At 39.3% G+C, this 15,545-nt stretch overlaps 1 protein-coding gene across 4 annotated transcripts in view; it reads right to left on the bottom strand.

The window, feature by feature from the left end:
- The window catches only part of JADE1 (jade family PHD finger 1), a 67,917-nt gene extending 52,685 nt beyond the window's left edge, over positions 1 to 15,232 (bottom strand). For 3 of the 4 annotated variants that reach the window (XM_063310609.1, XM_063310610.1, XM_063310607.1), the window contains exons 1-2: positions 14,945 to 15,232; positions 4,835 to 4,912 (exon numbers count right to left, since the gene is read on the bottom strand). In XM_063310609.1, the coding sequence (XP_063166679.1) occupies positions 4,835 to 4,886 (52 nt within the window). In that variant the 5' untranslated portion in view covers positions 4,887 to 4,912; positions 14,945 to 15,232. Of the gene's footprint in view, positions 1 to 4,834; positions 4,913 to 14,938 lie in introns of all 4 variants that reach the window. The other variant, XM_063310608.1, reaches the window with a different exon arrangement.
- Between the last annotated feature and the right edge of the window lie 313 nt (positions 15,233 to 15,545).

Below are 15,545 nucleotides of genomic sequence, written 5' to 3' on the forward strand. Positions count from 1 at the left end.
CTAGAAACTTGCTCTCTCAATAATACCTTTTTCACCAATCAGAACATGCATCAAAACTATTAAGTAATCTGGTTTATAATTTTCTTCTAATTTGACAAGAGAATTCATGATGTAAGCAAACATTATTTTATGCTAATTTTAATTGTTTACAGTGATCTCTGTGCCAATAATACTCATTTTCTAGTTAACAATTTGTTACTTTATTCCACAAGGACAGCCTGTAAGTTAGGAGCTCACACCCATGAAAGCCAATTAATTTTGTAATACACTCTCACTTTGTAAAATTGTGGATCACAAAGTTCAAGAAATTTTAAGACACAGGGTATTCCCCTTAGTCAAAAAGAGGTACAAAGCAGTATTAGCAGAGAAGCAGCATGCTATATACAAAACTAATCAAAGCTATTTTATTATTTTTCTGCCCAACGTTAGGTTTTTAAATTCCTTCTATTCTTGCGTTTAAAAAAAAGTGCTACTTTGGTGGAGTTCTGAGGCAGAGGACAAAAAGAGTGGCATAAATAGGTTCTCCCCATTATAATAAATTACAACAAACTAATAATGTAGGATTACCTAGCAGTTTGAAAACATGCAAATGTGAGTAGATTAATAGGTACCGCTTCAGCGGGCAGGTAACGGCGTTCCGTTCAGTCATGCCGGCCACGTGACCACCGAAGTGTCTACGGACAAATGCCGGCTCTTCGGCTTTGAAACGGAGATGAGCACCGCCCCCTAGAGTCGGACACGACTGGACTTAATGTCAAGGGAAACCTTTACCTTTACTAATATATGTAATGTAGGAACAAAACAAAATAGAATAAAAAAAACATACAGCCTTTATCAAAGAAAGTCATTCTTGATTGATCTGATAGTCCTATTTCCAACATGTTATTTGCCAGTCACTCCCTTTCACTGCAATAAGCTTTTGCTAATTACACAAAAGATGGAGATTGAAAAAGTATAGGTACTGAAAGAATTAAAGGCATATAAGACAGATAGAAAGTTAATTTACAGAATTACAATGTCTTCAAGGAATAAGGCATAGAGCTTTTTCCCAGTTCCCAGACTGTCACATTCCAAATATGTTGGCTAAAATTCCCATAATTTTTAGAACAGCTATATTGGTAAAAAAAATTGTGGGCAGTATAATACTTTTATTCCTTACTATTTAATTATAATTCTCTTTTCCAAATTCAAAGCAGTCTAAAAAAATACTAAAAGAACCTTCAGTAAAGGTAACAGAAGTGGTAATAAAACTATTATAAACATGGCAAATAATATAAATACAACTTCTGAAACAATATTAAAAAAGCAATATGAAACACAATCTGGTCACTGAACGGTTGTTATCTTGCAAATGGACAATAGGCTTTTTGAGTTCAGAACACTTTTGGAAGTCACCAACATGTTGGAACACTTCTGGTAAAGTCAAATTAAAATTGTTTTGCACATTCCAATACAAATGAGACAATCCATGAAGGACTGTAGTTCAGTTATTTACTTGAAGTAATAACCCCATTTTTCACACCATAACATAACTGAAAGGAAAATTAAGCTGGTCTGAATTTATTTTCCATTACTAAGGAACTAAGAATCAAATTGTCATGGTCCCTGTTCCTGGAAAACATCGTAACGTGTTCCCATGCCCTGTTGGTGCTGACACAGGTTGCTGTACGGGAGGGGGCTACTCCTGTTCCCTTGTACCAGGCTGTGATGCAAGGAGTGAAGAATGCATGTTTGGGTTATCTTGACTGGTCAAGGACATTTCCCGAAGACCGGCAAAAACCGTTAGGGGCACCTGCAGGGAATGGAATTGTACTGACTCTGGTGGGAGGGACTGGACACTGCCTGGGTTTTTACTGGGAGAAATCCCACGCTTTTACTATTCTCAGCTTTGCTTGTGATCCTGAATACTATTCATTATTAAATCAGATATCCATGAAAGCCTTGTGTGAGACTGATAGTGATTTTGAATAGACAAAGATTCAGCATAGTTCTCAATCATTTTTATAGTAGTTCATAACAATAAGCATACATGTCCGTGCACACATTCATGAAATGCCACCAGCAATACAAAAGCAAGTACTCATTCAGAGGAGCTATTAATTGTAAAACCAAAGAATTTAAAATTTTGAGGAATAAGCTATTTCAGGGAGCCACTCTTAACAGAAGCAAGGAGTACATGGGAATCCCAATAATTCACTAAATGTTCTTTTTAATATCATTCCTTTGCAATAAAACTAGAACTGAAAAAAATCTCAGTATCAATACATCTATACTGTCTAATTCCAACAATTTGGGTATATAAACTAATAAAAAATCCAAATTCTATTAATTTTTTCTGACTTCTTTTCAAGAAAGCTCCAGAACACTATGTATCTAAGTAGTATCTTTCACCCTAAGAGATATGCACCCCTAAGCCTGATATAATATTTCTGAAACCTACATAAATTACATAGAGAAAAAGTTACTCACTTGCTTGAACAGAAAACATTTTTCAAAATTCCATACTACCATCAGTTCAAGCTTAAATTGTTTTCTGTTTTTAAAGTAAAGAACATAAATTGCTTATTATGTGAAGTCAGGGGACAAAGAGTAACTATTATTCAGGGTAGGCCATATTCATAGGATTAAACTGGCATTTTACATCTGAAGATTTTATGTATTTCTACTGTTGCTTTCAGGAGCAGTATCACAGTCTGGAAACTGTCAGGATGTCACTGGGCACCTGAAAAATATATATAGAATCTGAAAACTGCAAACTTACAATTGCAGCAGGATTACTTAAAATAGGACCAGGAGAGGATGGAGGGGAAAGGAATTACTGGATCTTCAGCAAATTTGAGTCTTCTACCCAATTATACTCATATGAAAGAGGTAGACGATGGACACCTTCCAAACATTTTAAATTGTAACTCCCACAATGTTTCCCCTCTCCATGCTAGCTTTGGAGAATATGGAAATCCAACACAACTGGAAAACTCTAGTTGCCTAAATATCTTCTAATATAAGATTAGGCTTTCTAGCATCCCTTATGAAAAGGCAAGAGCAAAAGTATCTATTGTCATCAAACTGAAGAGATCCAAGATGCTGTCACTCAGACGCTTTCTATAGCTCCTAGAAATTTTTTCTTGGACAAGTAACTCCTGATCTAAGCGAATTCTTCAGATCCACAATAAGTTGCAAGAAAAATTACATGCTGTAATCCACAGCATCCAAAATGTTCCCAAAGTTATTGGGAAATCTCACTATGTGGCCTCCTATAGCTCTGATTGGCATCAGCACAGATCATTTGTAAGGAATATGAAGTAGAGATTGAAGGCAGATTCCTGGAAGATGAATTTTCCTGCATACCATTTTACCTTTCCCAGTTAAAGTTTCCTTCCTGTGCAATGCTATTGACAAACACGCTATCTAAAGCTTTCCATACATTTGTCCCATCAAACTATCATACACTAATTATGTCCCATCAATTTGTGTCGAGGCTTAGCAACCACATCTGAGGAAAGGAAAAACACTATTTCACAGTCTACTTTATTACATTCTTTCTTCTCTCTCTTGTCCTTTTAAATCCTGAGTGAGAGCATGACTAGGAACCTGTTGTGTCTTCAAAGGCAGGAAACAAACTGTACTCCTGTAAGGAAGACCACACAGATCCCAGAAGTAGCAACCTCCTGTTTGTCCAGGATATCATCTATCCCCTAGTGAAAAATAAAAACCTAAAAGAACTATGCAGAATCAAGCAATGAAACAATTATGCAATTAATTCACCATGAGTCCAGGTTAGCAAGAAATGCAATTTGACAGTGCATTTGTATTAATGTTTCACTACTTGCAGGATCCAAGATTCTTGCCATGCCAACATGATTACATAGAACAAATTTTCATAACAATTTCTAATGACTAATTATGATGGTTTTTTAAAAAAAAAATGAAGTGTCTGATCAGTTTTATTTTAAGACCAGAATTTGCATCGCATCTAACCACTTTTCTTCAATGGTTGCTGTCTATCCAATAAAATGTCAGAATCAGCCTGCTCTGGATCCCATCTGGGAAATATCAACCTGAAGAAATCTCAAAGGCATGACCTCTATGAAGCTCCCCTGCCCTGTAGAATAGCATCCCCCTGGAAATTCATGAACAGCTGTAAAGACTGTGAACTTTTCCAGGATTCCTAGGGCAGGTATTTTGTAACTTCAGTGGCTTTTTAAAAATTGTACTGTTGTTCCCTGATGTTGGCATATATATTAATTACTGCACATATATATGAATTCTGGTGTACATGATCCTCTTGATTTCTGCCCAGAAAGGCAGAAATACTTCAGTGGATTGGACATTTTCCCTGTCAATAAGCCCATTCCAGGCAAAAACAACTTACTGCTCATAAATTCTTGCACTGAATTCTCCTAGGGAATCAATTTGTAAACAAAAGCATCAAATGATCACTTGTGTAATCAAAATCAACTATCATGAAAATCTTCCAGAACATTAGTGAACCACTGATGCAAAAAGAAGAAAAGAGCTTAAGAAAAATTATAAATTTACAATTATTAAAGGAAAATTAAGAAACTATTCTAACAGATACGTTTTCTTAAACACTTTGAACCATAACAGGGTTTTTGTTTCAAAGATTTATTATTGTACAGTGTAATAAAGTCTTACAATGCCTTTCTGGGGCAGACCTTTTTAAAGTTGCTTGTTTTTAGCAACCTTTTAGCAAACACTCTACCCAGCTGATACAATGCAAAACACCTTTGTTATTTAAAGTATCGCTTTAAAAATTCTGTAAATAAGCTCATACCCCTGGTGTGATCCCAGTACAACAAAAAGAAGCACTTACTGCCATTGTCATCAGAATCTTCACTGCTGCTGGGAAGTCGACCTCGTTTCATGATCTTCCTGAGTAACAGCAGGCAGCCTGTGAAGTGATGCAACAGAAGTTAATCCACAACAACAGTCATCAGGTTCTGTATCAAAGCATGTTCCAGGACTAAATACTCACAAATGAAAGCAAACAAAATTAAGCAGCACAAATATAAGCAATAAATATCCTGGAGCTATTTATATGAATCATCCAAGATGGCCCCAAAAAAGAAATTTGTGACAGAAATCTCAAGCCTTTAGATTGCTGTACGTAGGTATTTTTGATGCCTTTAACAGTAGCCAATTCACAAGGACTTCAACAGAGCTTCTACAACCTTACCTCTATATGGCGTGTATATATATTGGGCAACGTGATTCTTAAAACTTAAGTCTGAAACTTAAAAGAATGCAAGATTGATAATCAAAGAAAACATCGCTACTTAAACATACACTAGAGCAGGGTTTCTCAACCTTGGCAACTTGAAGATGTTTGGACTTCAACTCCCAGAATTCCTCAGCCAGCATGAAGTCTACCCATCTTCAAGCTGCCAAGGTTGAGGAACACTGCACTAGAGACAAATCAATTCCCATGTTAATGAATGAGCCCTTATTATGACGTATGAACAGAAACTGTAGAGTACCTCAGATTCAAGAATAATAGGAAACCAAGCGACATGCAATCCATGGAAGAAAAGATCCTTCTCCTACTACTGCCTTTCACAAGAGCATATGAAGTCAGAAAATGAACACTGCCTGTCTTTCCCCATATTCCAGAAAGAGGCAGGGAGCAATAATTTTGCAGAGAGATAAAAAATGCCTAAATCCCCAGAAATGCAGTAAGTCTGTGTCTTTGGCATGGTGGTGGACTAGACAGTCTTTCTCATGCAGGAATCATGCAAAGTAATCCACAACATATTGAAACTATGGAGAAAAGGTTGTGAACTTCCACATGCTAAACATAGGCCATGGGTCTCTTGATTCAGCCTGCCAGCTTCTTTCTATCCACTCAGACCCACTGGCTGTAGCAACTGTTTAAAAAGCCCCAACTGGTGCCAATGGAGGCTTTCAAAATGCCTCATTTTGGCAAAGAAGGAATGGAATGAAGGACTGACAACATGAAACAAAATAAATAAATAAATCAGGATCATAACCTGCCTTACTCAATAAAAAAAACTGAAAAACAAATAGAACCTATAACAAATCTCACAGGGCTTGTTAAAAATGACCAAAAAAAACCCAAACCCCTACATCTGCCTAGTATCTGCTAACATCACCACATATAAACTAACTATAAGAGAGTCAGTTCTTCGAGGATAAAAACTTCTCTGTCTAACAGATGCCTCCAGCAGAGCTAATGCTCCAAAATATGACATTATGTAATAAGTGCAGCTCTTGGCTGCAAATGGCCAATAAGTATTTAAGAGATAACAGGCCAGGAAGCAGGGATCTATAAAGCAGAAACAAGATTACACATGAAGCAAAGCATGTTCACTGTGCTATCAACTGAAATGTACTCTGGGATGTGCCTGAAATCTCAGGCGCAGGTTTCAGTTCCAGAGACAATGAGGGCCATTAGCAGGAAAAATCCCAAAGCACACCTTCCAGGTGCATTTGGAGGAATCAGTTCAGTTCCCAGTCTTATTTGCTTCTAGTTTGGTCCAGAGATGCTCACCTAGCTAGATTCTCACACAAGTAGCAACTTCTAATAGGTTGCTTTCACAACAGGAACTCCAGAAACTTAAGAAGCCATTCCAGATAATAATAGATCAGTTGAAAAAAGAAGAAACAAGAGTGGAAGGAGACAAGCATAATACACTATCTCTCAGAGAAAGGCATAAAAGCAGATCGGCCACAATGAAGCTTCAGGTTAACTTAATAATCTGACCATCAGTGCTAATTCCTGTTCAATTATATGTATAGCTATGTACTCAGTATGTAATTAAATAATTTCATTAAATTAAATAAGCTATGTAAGCAAGCTATGTACACTACCTACATACATACATGGGTGAACACATGTATAACTATTTTGTTAAAAGCCCCTGCCTGTGGAGATAAGTATGCAATAAAAAAAGTCTAACTTTCTCCTTGGAATCACATATTACATTAAAATTCAAACGCCTATAGTCAGTAATCTGAAATAATGCAGTCCTATAACTATATCTTACCATAGCTTTGAAAGTGTACTACAGCTCCAACAGAAAGCCCAGAAGCTATACTAGAAATGCAAAAAGTAAAAATCTAAATTTAGGAATTTGGCCACATTTACTGAGCTTAAATTATGCAAGACATAGAATCAGACTCATTTTTATATATGGGATATTTAATTTAGAAATGAAATAAGTGGTCAAATAAGTAACAACGTATTTCCAAGTTGTGGCAAAAGTCTCTTTTTAAATATGCCAGACTCCTATATATAAGTTGTATGATTTAATTAGATACATTATGCTGTTTCAATACTTTTCCTGGAGATATCCACTGGCCCTCAAGGACTGCTAAGAGTTTAAAAATAAGTTTGCTACATAACTTGACCTGCAGATCTTTTCATACTTAAATAGGAATTACTTCTGAAGAGTTGCCTAAGCTTTGTATGACTATGATAGCCTCTCCACAGTCCTATACAACTATCAGTTTCTAAAATAATTACATCAATTGAATTGTGCAGCCACAATGACCACTATTAAGTTTTCAGTCAATTATTTAGCTCTCTTTCAAAATCCAGGAATTTAACTGCAATGGCAAAATGATACTCTTGAGCAGTATTCTGAGCACTACTATCTGCTTTTGTGGAATAAACAAAAGAGTATTTGTATTTTTCTTAATATAAAATAATCATGGCTTAAGAGCAAGTTAATAAAATATTTTATCCCAAGGAAGAATCAAGGATTCTGCAAAGCTGTTGTAATATTTTGGTGCACCAATAAATAATTCAAATTACTTTGAATAAATAATTCAAAATTAATCAATTTTAATTAATTAATTAAAGTAATTAATTCAAATTACTTTGAATAAATAATTCAAATTACTTTGAACAAAGTAATTCAAAGTACTTTGAATTCAGTAAATTACTGAAAGTCACATATGGGTTAGGACAGAAAAATAATTCAAATTCCTAAACTCTGTAGTAAGATTTCAATTATCTTACTCTTCAGCATGACTCTCATGTTGAATTCCTCAATAAAATAGTAATGGGGAAAAATATCATCAATATCTTATATCTCAAAAATATCTTATATTTTAAAATATAAGAAACACAGCGGTATGCATGTCACTCAGTATTCACAATAAAAATGTCCTTAAAATTGGGGGGGGGGGCACTGTCCTTTTGAAACAATAAACTTGAAAATGCTGTCATGTTGTGCTGGCAACATTTACAGACTACAGATTATTTTGTCTTTTCATTACAAGAGCAGAAAGCGACACCAGGAAACAGTGCAGAAAGTATGTCAGCATTCCCAGATCGAATCTTGGTATTTCTAGTTATAGAAACTAAGGCAGTATGGATGGGAAGACACTCAGTCTGAGATACTGGTTATTTACTGTCAGCCAGAATACAGTACTGGGATAGATGGGCCTAATGTAGGACAGCATTCTATGTAATTACAAAACTTCAGCTGAAGTCCAGTACTGATTTGGCACAAGGTGACTTAATTTGTATCTTGAAATGTCTGAATTGCCCCAACAGATTGAGCATTGTTTCTAGAACATAAAAATCCATCCCATGTCTCATCCCATATTTTTCCCAAAGTTCTCAGTTTGCTCCTTTATATAAGTCTTTCTTCTTGACTGTTTTGGTTGATTCATTCCAAAGTCATCTTGAATTGGCTTCCATCATGTAACAATCTTATAATCTGACAAAAGAGGAATATTGATATCGATAGCATGCTGTAGACCTTGATTTCTATGTCATACCTCCTCTTCTTCATCCAAAATTAAGCATTTTGGTCAATTTAAGCATTCAAATTTCCAATCACATATTCTTTAATCCAGGAATATGCCAACTGAGAAACCAAGACCATGTATGCTCACACAAAAGCCTTGGATGTGGCCCTCAAAAGCTTTCTGAAAATTGCTGAATTGTTATTTGTAATATGAAAGATGGAAAAGGATCAACACATGGGAAATAATCACAACAATTACATTTTGTTACACTGTAATGAAATATAAATATAAAATTATATTAAATCAAACCCATTATTTTGTAATGAGGCTCCCAGCATGCCAGAGACCACATAAGGCACTTAGCCCCCAAAAGTTATGCACCTCTGCCTTAGACTGTAGTAACATCAATAAATCAACAACATGCAAATGGTTGACAACCAACTTCCCAATAGTAAGATTACAAAGGAACACTGAAGAAAATACTTATCCTAGCCATTTAGAAATAAATCAATTAGCACAGCTATTAACAGAAATGTCCACTGATTACACTCCTGAGTATGAATAGATTCAAGCATGTGTCAACAGATTAAGATTTATTTACAAAACCCTAAACGTCCCAGATATCAAACAACATCTGGAGCACTACTTGAACACCATCAGCATTGACAAAATCACTGTCAACTGCAAAAGGCAGCTTTACTTGTAGCAGCTTACATCCTGCGATGATACCTTTAATATTGTTAAACATCTTCCTATCTCAGGTCCTTGGGAAGGACTCGACAGGTGCACAAAAATGCCAAATCCAGTCTAAACATCTGGCTGTGTAACCAACCATAATAATGTATCAGATTCTCCCCCTTGAGATCAAAGGAAGACATCCAAGGTTTGAGGGAGATTTATGATTTCAGGTTTTCTTTTTTACCTCCTTACCTGCTTTCCAAGGCTGGAAAGTCCTGACCTTGGGAAGCCACAAAGACAGTGCGACACATCCAAAGCCCCCATGACTCTCCATCCTGTCCTAAATGTTGAATAAATTTTGACATGCTTCAAGAAGTGGTCTAAATGTATTTCCTACTGGGAAAGGCAATGCAGGTGACTCATTACACATTCCACCCTGCCAGTATGCTCCAGTTGGGAGTTCAGGAAGTACTGGAACTGCCCAAACCAAATAATAGGATTGTTCTTTTCCTATTGAATTAACAATGTGTTCACACACAGTAAGGCTTAGTCCTAATTATTCATTATCAATATAAAACTAAAAACACCCAAAATAAATTGAATCTATTTTCATTTCCCAAGGATATTAATACACAGAGAATACCAGCATCAATAGTCTGATAGATTGATCAACAGCATGTGGGAAAAATGTAGCTTGAAAGTGATCAGAATTACTTTTTTAATGGATAAAGAGAAACATTTTATATGGACATTAAATGTATATCAGCAGGTCAAAGCTTTTTTAACTTGTGTTTCGCCTTAGAGTAATTTTAATGACTTCCATAAACCCCTGAGTAAAAAGGATTTATAATTCTAGTTCTGACAAATCATTAACTATAACAGTGTTAAAGGATGCCTCTAAATAAACTGCACAGAACCACTACAGGAACAGCACAAGGAGAATGCAAGAGATACTTCCCCTATAAAGCACACTATATATTGAAGTAATATCAGCTATGCCAAGTACTAAGTTTCAAACATTTTGGTGCTAAGAATTGAACTTCCTGGTTGGGGTTTAGCTTAAATAGCTTAAAAACACAAAATAATAAATATCCACATGAGTGCTTAATGGCCTTCAGGAAATATTTTATTCAAGTTTTTGGCACTGCAACATATTAATCTGTCAAAGAAATAAGTATTTTTCTCTGTCTAGTGGTAAAAGTGATCACCAAAGAGTGCAACTGGCTTACTTTGATTTAACCAACTATCAAGGATTTTGGCATCAGTGAACTGGACTACATGTTATCTATCTAGCTTAATCTAGCTCTCCCCCATCATCCAATTTATTTGATAATTAATGATGGGAGGGGGGGGAGTTTTCACCTGAATCCATTTGAGCAAGAAATAACAATCCCATGTCACCACCACATGCACTAACAGCACTGATTTTGCTATGTAATACCAAATGAAAGAAGCAGGAAGAAATTAAATGTAATGAAACAAATGAAAGAAGCAGGAAAGAAAATCTGTATCACTAAGGAAGAATCTTTTGTGATTTTTAAGCATCTGTGTTAATATCAATAGAACTGGACTGAAAATTGCAGACTACAGAAGACTGTTATTAAAATCTACATCTCTTGTTGCACAGCATCATATCCTAAAGAGTGAAAGTTTCTCGAGGAACAAGGCATATTTTACAATATAAAACTACCATTGAGAACAGGCATACAAGCCTGAATAATCAGCACAAGATGGTACAGGCACATACACTTTTTCCAGATCACCTGAGCCAACTGTAGCAATGATGATTTAACTTTAGCAAGTGAGTCCATGCTAGGTTGTGCTTATAGCTTCCATTAAGGGCACTGGAAATATATTTCATTCTAAGCTGCATTTATGATTATGTATCGCAGTGGTATCCTTAGTATCCCATGAATAAATCCAAAAATTCAACTGCCAAGCTGCTATTCTTTGGATGTTATTTTTAGTTAATAAGATTAGTGAATATTTCAAGACATACATTCTGAAGACTGAAACGCAGTATCACATCTAATATGTAACTTCCTAATGAAATAATTAGAAGTTGTATATTCACTATCTTAAATGCAGACAAGAATTTAATTTAATCCACCTATAAAGCTACTTAAGAGTTATCAGATTGTCATCTCAGATAAGTGAAACTGAGGATCCACCTAAAATGGCTCTATATTTCACTCTGTTGTAGATAAAACCTACACCACTTCTGCAAATTTAAGTACCCAGAAGAATTAGCTTGTGAATACACTTTGAGGTTTCTGGGAGTGGGACAAAGATTCCAATCCTAAAAAGTCTTCAAAGCAAGGATTCTCCTCTTAGCATTGATTTGGCTGGAGGGTTCTTATTTGAGAGATGAAAGGAATTAACTTTCAAGTCGGATCTTAGCTTCCTTTACTAGTGATGACATATCTGGATGTGGGATCTTAGAAGACCAGTCACAGGATTCATTTGAACGCTCTCATCTTCAGCATCAGAATCGGCGGGACAACAGCTAATAAAAAGCTTTATCAGTCGTCTACCCAGCACAACCGTTTTTCCAATACCACATGTGAGTGGTCCTTCATAAACTACCTTTTCAATCTCGTCACTTGGCGAATGCAGTAACACCCTAAAACACCATCGCCAAGGGTACGCAGATGGCTAGAACAGGAAGAATACTTCTTTCCAGAGGAAGGCCTACGAACTGAGTTTGGGGGGCAGAGTGGGGGGAGGAGGCTGACCAGCCACACGCCACCAACGCCGCCGTTACTAGTCTCGCGTTTGAAACTGATCAAGCCCCCGCGGCGCATCCTCCAGTCTCTCTTCTTCCGCTCCGCCCTCTCTCCCAGCTGCACCAATCCGCACAGCCCCGGTTGCAAATCAAACTTGGTGCTCCCGGCGGAGCTTCGCTTCCCAAATCCATCTCTCCTCGCTCAAAGCCGTAGCGCAGCCCCCCTCCTCTTCGCCTGCTTCCCTCCCCCTTGATCTCCATGTTGTAATGTCTGGGGAAGGAAGGCGGGGAGGGTTCGTGGATTGAGCGGCAGGAGCCGCGAATCTCCGAGGCCCTGCTTCTCCCACCCGCACCTCGCCTGTCTCTCTCCTCCCACTCCTCGACAGTTCTGGAAACTGTATCACCCCGTCAGAGGAAGCCATCCAGCAAGCAGTTGCAAACAAATCAACGCCCTCTGGCCCTCACTCGCTAGAGAGAAGCGATGGGAGGGGTAGCACGTAGAATATGACCCCCATAATAAAGGATGCTCGAAGGGGCCTGGCAATGTAAACGCTTCTACAGCGTCTTGCAAAGATCGAAGATAGGAAGTGATAAAAACCGAAGGAGACGGGCAAGCAGGAAGACACCGGAGTGCTTTGTCTAATTTCAACAAGAGGCTTGATGCATTTTCTTCCACCCACCCACTTCGCTCCTCCTGGAGGCGGGAGGAGCCGAGCACGGCCCGTTAGGTGGCAAAGATGTAGCTATTTGAAAACACCATCGCCTACACCCATTTTCTTTGCCTTGATGCGGAGAGGGGAAACGTGTTTTCACATCCCTCCAACTGAGCTTGAGTTCCGCCCGTCCTATCCACTGTTCTTTCATTGACCTATTTTATCTCCGCTAATAAGTAACGTCGCAAATCTGGGATTTTTAGCTCAAATCAGTCCTCTCGGGGGCACCTTTTGACGTTTCTAGTATGAAGTATTGCATAACCATCATGACTACCTCTGTACGATTTCCCAAGTGGGGAGAAAGGAAGAAAGACTGTCCACCAGCATCCGGCGTTTACCTTTGAAAAGCCCCACGGTCGTGCATCTCACGACTCTACTCAGAAGCAACTGGCATCTCCGCGACTGCTCATTCAGAGGGATTTGAAAGCAGATTCTGACCCTCGGGGTGGAAAGTGCTTTGAAAAGTTTGCACCCCCACTTGCGAGTGTTTGCGGATGCACAGCAACGGTTGAGGTATTTGAGTGACTCCCCTTCGGCGTAAAATGGGAGGAGTAAAATTGCTCAGAAAGAATGGAGAAGTTCAGGTTTTTGCTGACGCCGCGCACCTGCCCGTTGACCGGCTGATCCGCCAGCCACCCAAGATTCCTTGCCTTCGAGCGCAGCCTAGCGAAAAAACCCCGCCTTCTTACGGGGGCGGGGGAGCTAACGTGTATAGCAAATGAGGCTCTTGTAAAGAGGTTCGAATCCCAGGACAGCATTCCACATTCCGTCCTTTCCCCGCATTAATCATCTACGCCAGCAGCAGCAGCGTTGAGCATCGACAATCTGCTGCCACCCAGCAGAATACGAGTTGAACAACACGCTCCGCTGCTAAATACACCACACACCCCTTGTTTTCATGATAGCCATATGCTCACACTTCCTTAACACGTGCACTTTCGGGGTCTTCCAACTTGCAGCCCAACAGGCGCGGGAAAAGCATTTCGGGTTTCATGGTGCGGGTGCCGGGGTGTTTTGCTTTTTTAAGAATCCACGTGCCCTCTTTACTAAAAAAATCCCCTAAAATGCTTGTCTCCAGAAACACCATGCCTCATCTGCACTAAGTTCACGACTACACTGGCAAAGAATAAAATACTTCTGGGCAGCATCCGCACCGCGGCTTCCAAACAAATTTAGAACCAAATCCGATTTGCTGAGGAGAGGGGCATTTGTCAATAGAAGGTGTTTATCCCCTTTCTCCCCCTGCATCCTCCTTGCCCTTGAATTAACGCAATGGGTATTCCGAACATGTGGATGACACGGCGACATATCCTGGCTCTCTGGACACCCCTCCCCCTGCTTTTTAAAGCTGTCTAAAAAGGACTTGTGCTCTGCCATTGCCATCTGTCTTCCAAGTTGATAAAACGCGCTTCACTTTCCCGTTACGATTGATCTATCATCCAGCGTGGATGCGTTTTAGGGTGGCCCGTCCTCTTCACTCACAAAGAAAACTGTGGCAAAAGTCTCTGGATGAATTAAAAAATAGCCCCTAAGTCTGGAAGGAAGAGCCCCAACGTTATTGTCATTCTTATTATTATTATTAATCACTCTATCACCGGGTTCATTCATCTGGTTCATCTTAATAAGCTCCGGGTTTGCCAAAAGCTAAGTCTGCAGCGATAGAAAATACAGCCAGCCCTTAACTCCCCTTCCCCTCCCCCGCCAATTCGGACGTTCTCAAACGCTCCAAAATAATCGGATTTTTTCCTTCCTCCTCCCTTGCCCCCACCCCGTTCCTCCCCAGCAATGTACAAGTTGCTTATGGGATAGCGAAGCTGCAACTCAACTGTCTCCTTTTTTTGCTCCCTATCAAGAAGCAAATCTTTTGGCGCCATATTAATGACGTACTATATTATTTCCACTAGGCAGCGACCTTCGGCATTAAATTGCTCTCTAGCTGCTTCTGGAGAACTCCAAAGCTAAGCAACCAAAAAAAAAAAAAAAAACCACCACCACCGCCACACATCAAATATGGCTGTGCAAAGCAGCTCCTTCTGCGGCGACGGGCGGAGAGGCGAACGTAAGGAGCTGCCTGGGCAGTTACCTGCTGCTGCTGCTGCTGCTGCTGTCGCCGAGATGGTTGCCAGTCAGCTTGGAGTTTCTCTGCGCGAAGGGCTCCGTGCTGCCTCATGAGTTCAGACAAGCATTGGAGAATGGGAGCAGACTGTGTCTCTCTTCACACTCACTCACACACGCACACACACCGAGGGGGAGAGAGAGACTCTCACTCTGACTGACGTTTTTACTTGTTATGGAGGAAGGACTCTGTGAATCAAACTCATTTCTGGGTCACTGCTGCCACAGGGGGGAGCTACTTTAATCCCCTGCCAAAACTAGAGGGAGGCGGTGGAGAAGAGAGACAGAAATAGGGTGGGGAGGAGGAGGAGGAGGAGGCAAGGAAAAGAGAGCGGGAGGGAGGGAGGGAGGGACAGGGAAACCATGGCACTTGGAAACTGTCTGCTTTTAACTCTTTGCAGCCCTGCAAGCTGAAGATGGCATGCACCATTAACACAGAGAGAGATACTCTGCCTTCTGGAGTTTCGCATCGAGGGACCTCCCTTTTGGGGAAGGAAGGGTAATTTATGGCCGGATGGGTGCAAGGAGAAGACAAAATTTGCCCATCCCAAAATTGTCAGCTGCTGTAAAGGAAA

This window comes from Candoia aspera, chromosome 8, assembly GCF_035149785.1.
Source record: "Candoia aspera isolate rCanAsp1 chromosome 8, rCanAsp1.hap2, whole genome shotgun sequence".
Taxonomy (NCBI): Eukaryota; Metazoa; Chordata; class Lepidosauria; order Squamata; family Boidae; genus Candoia; species Candoia aspera.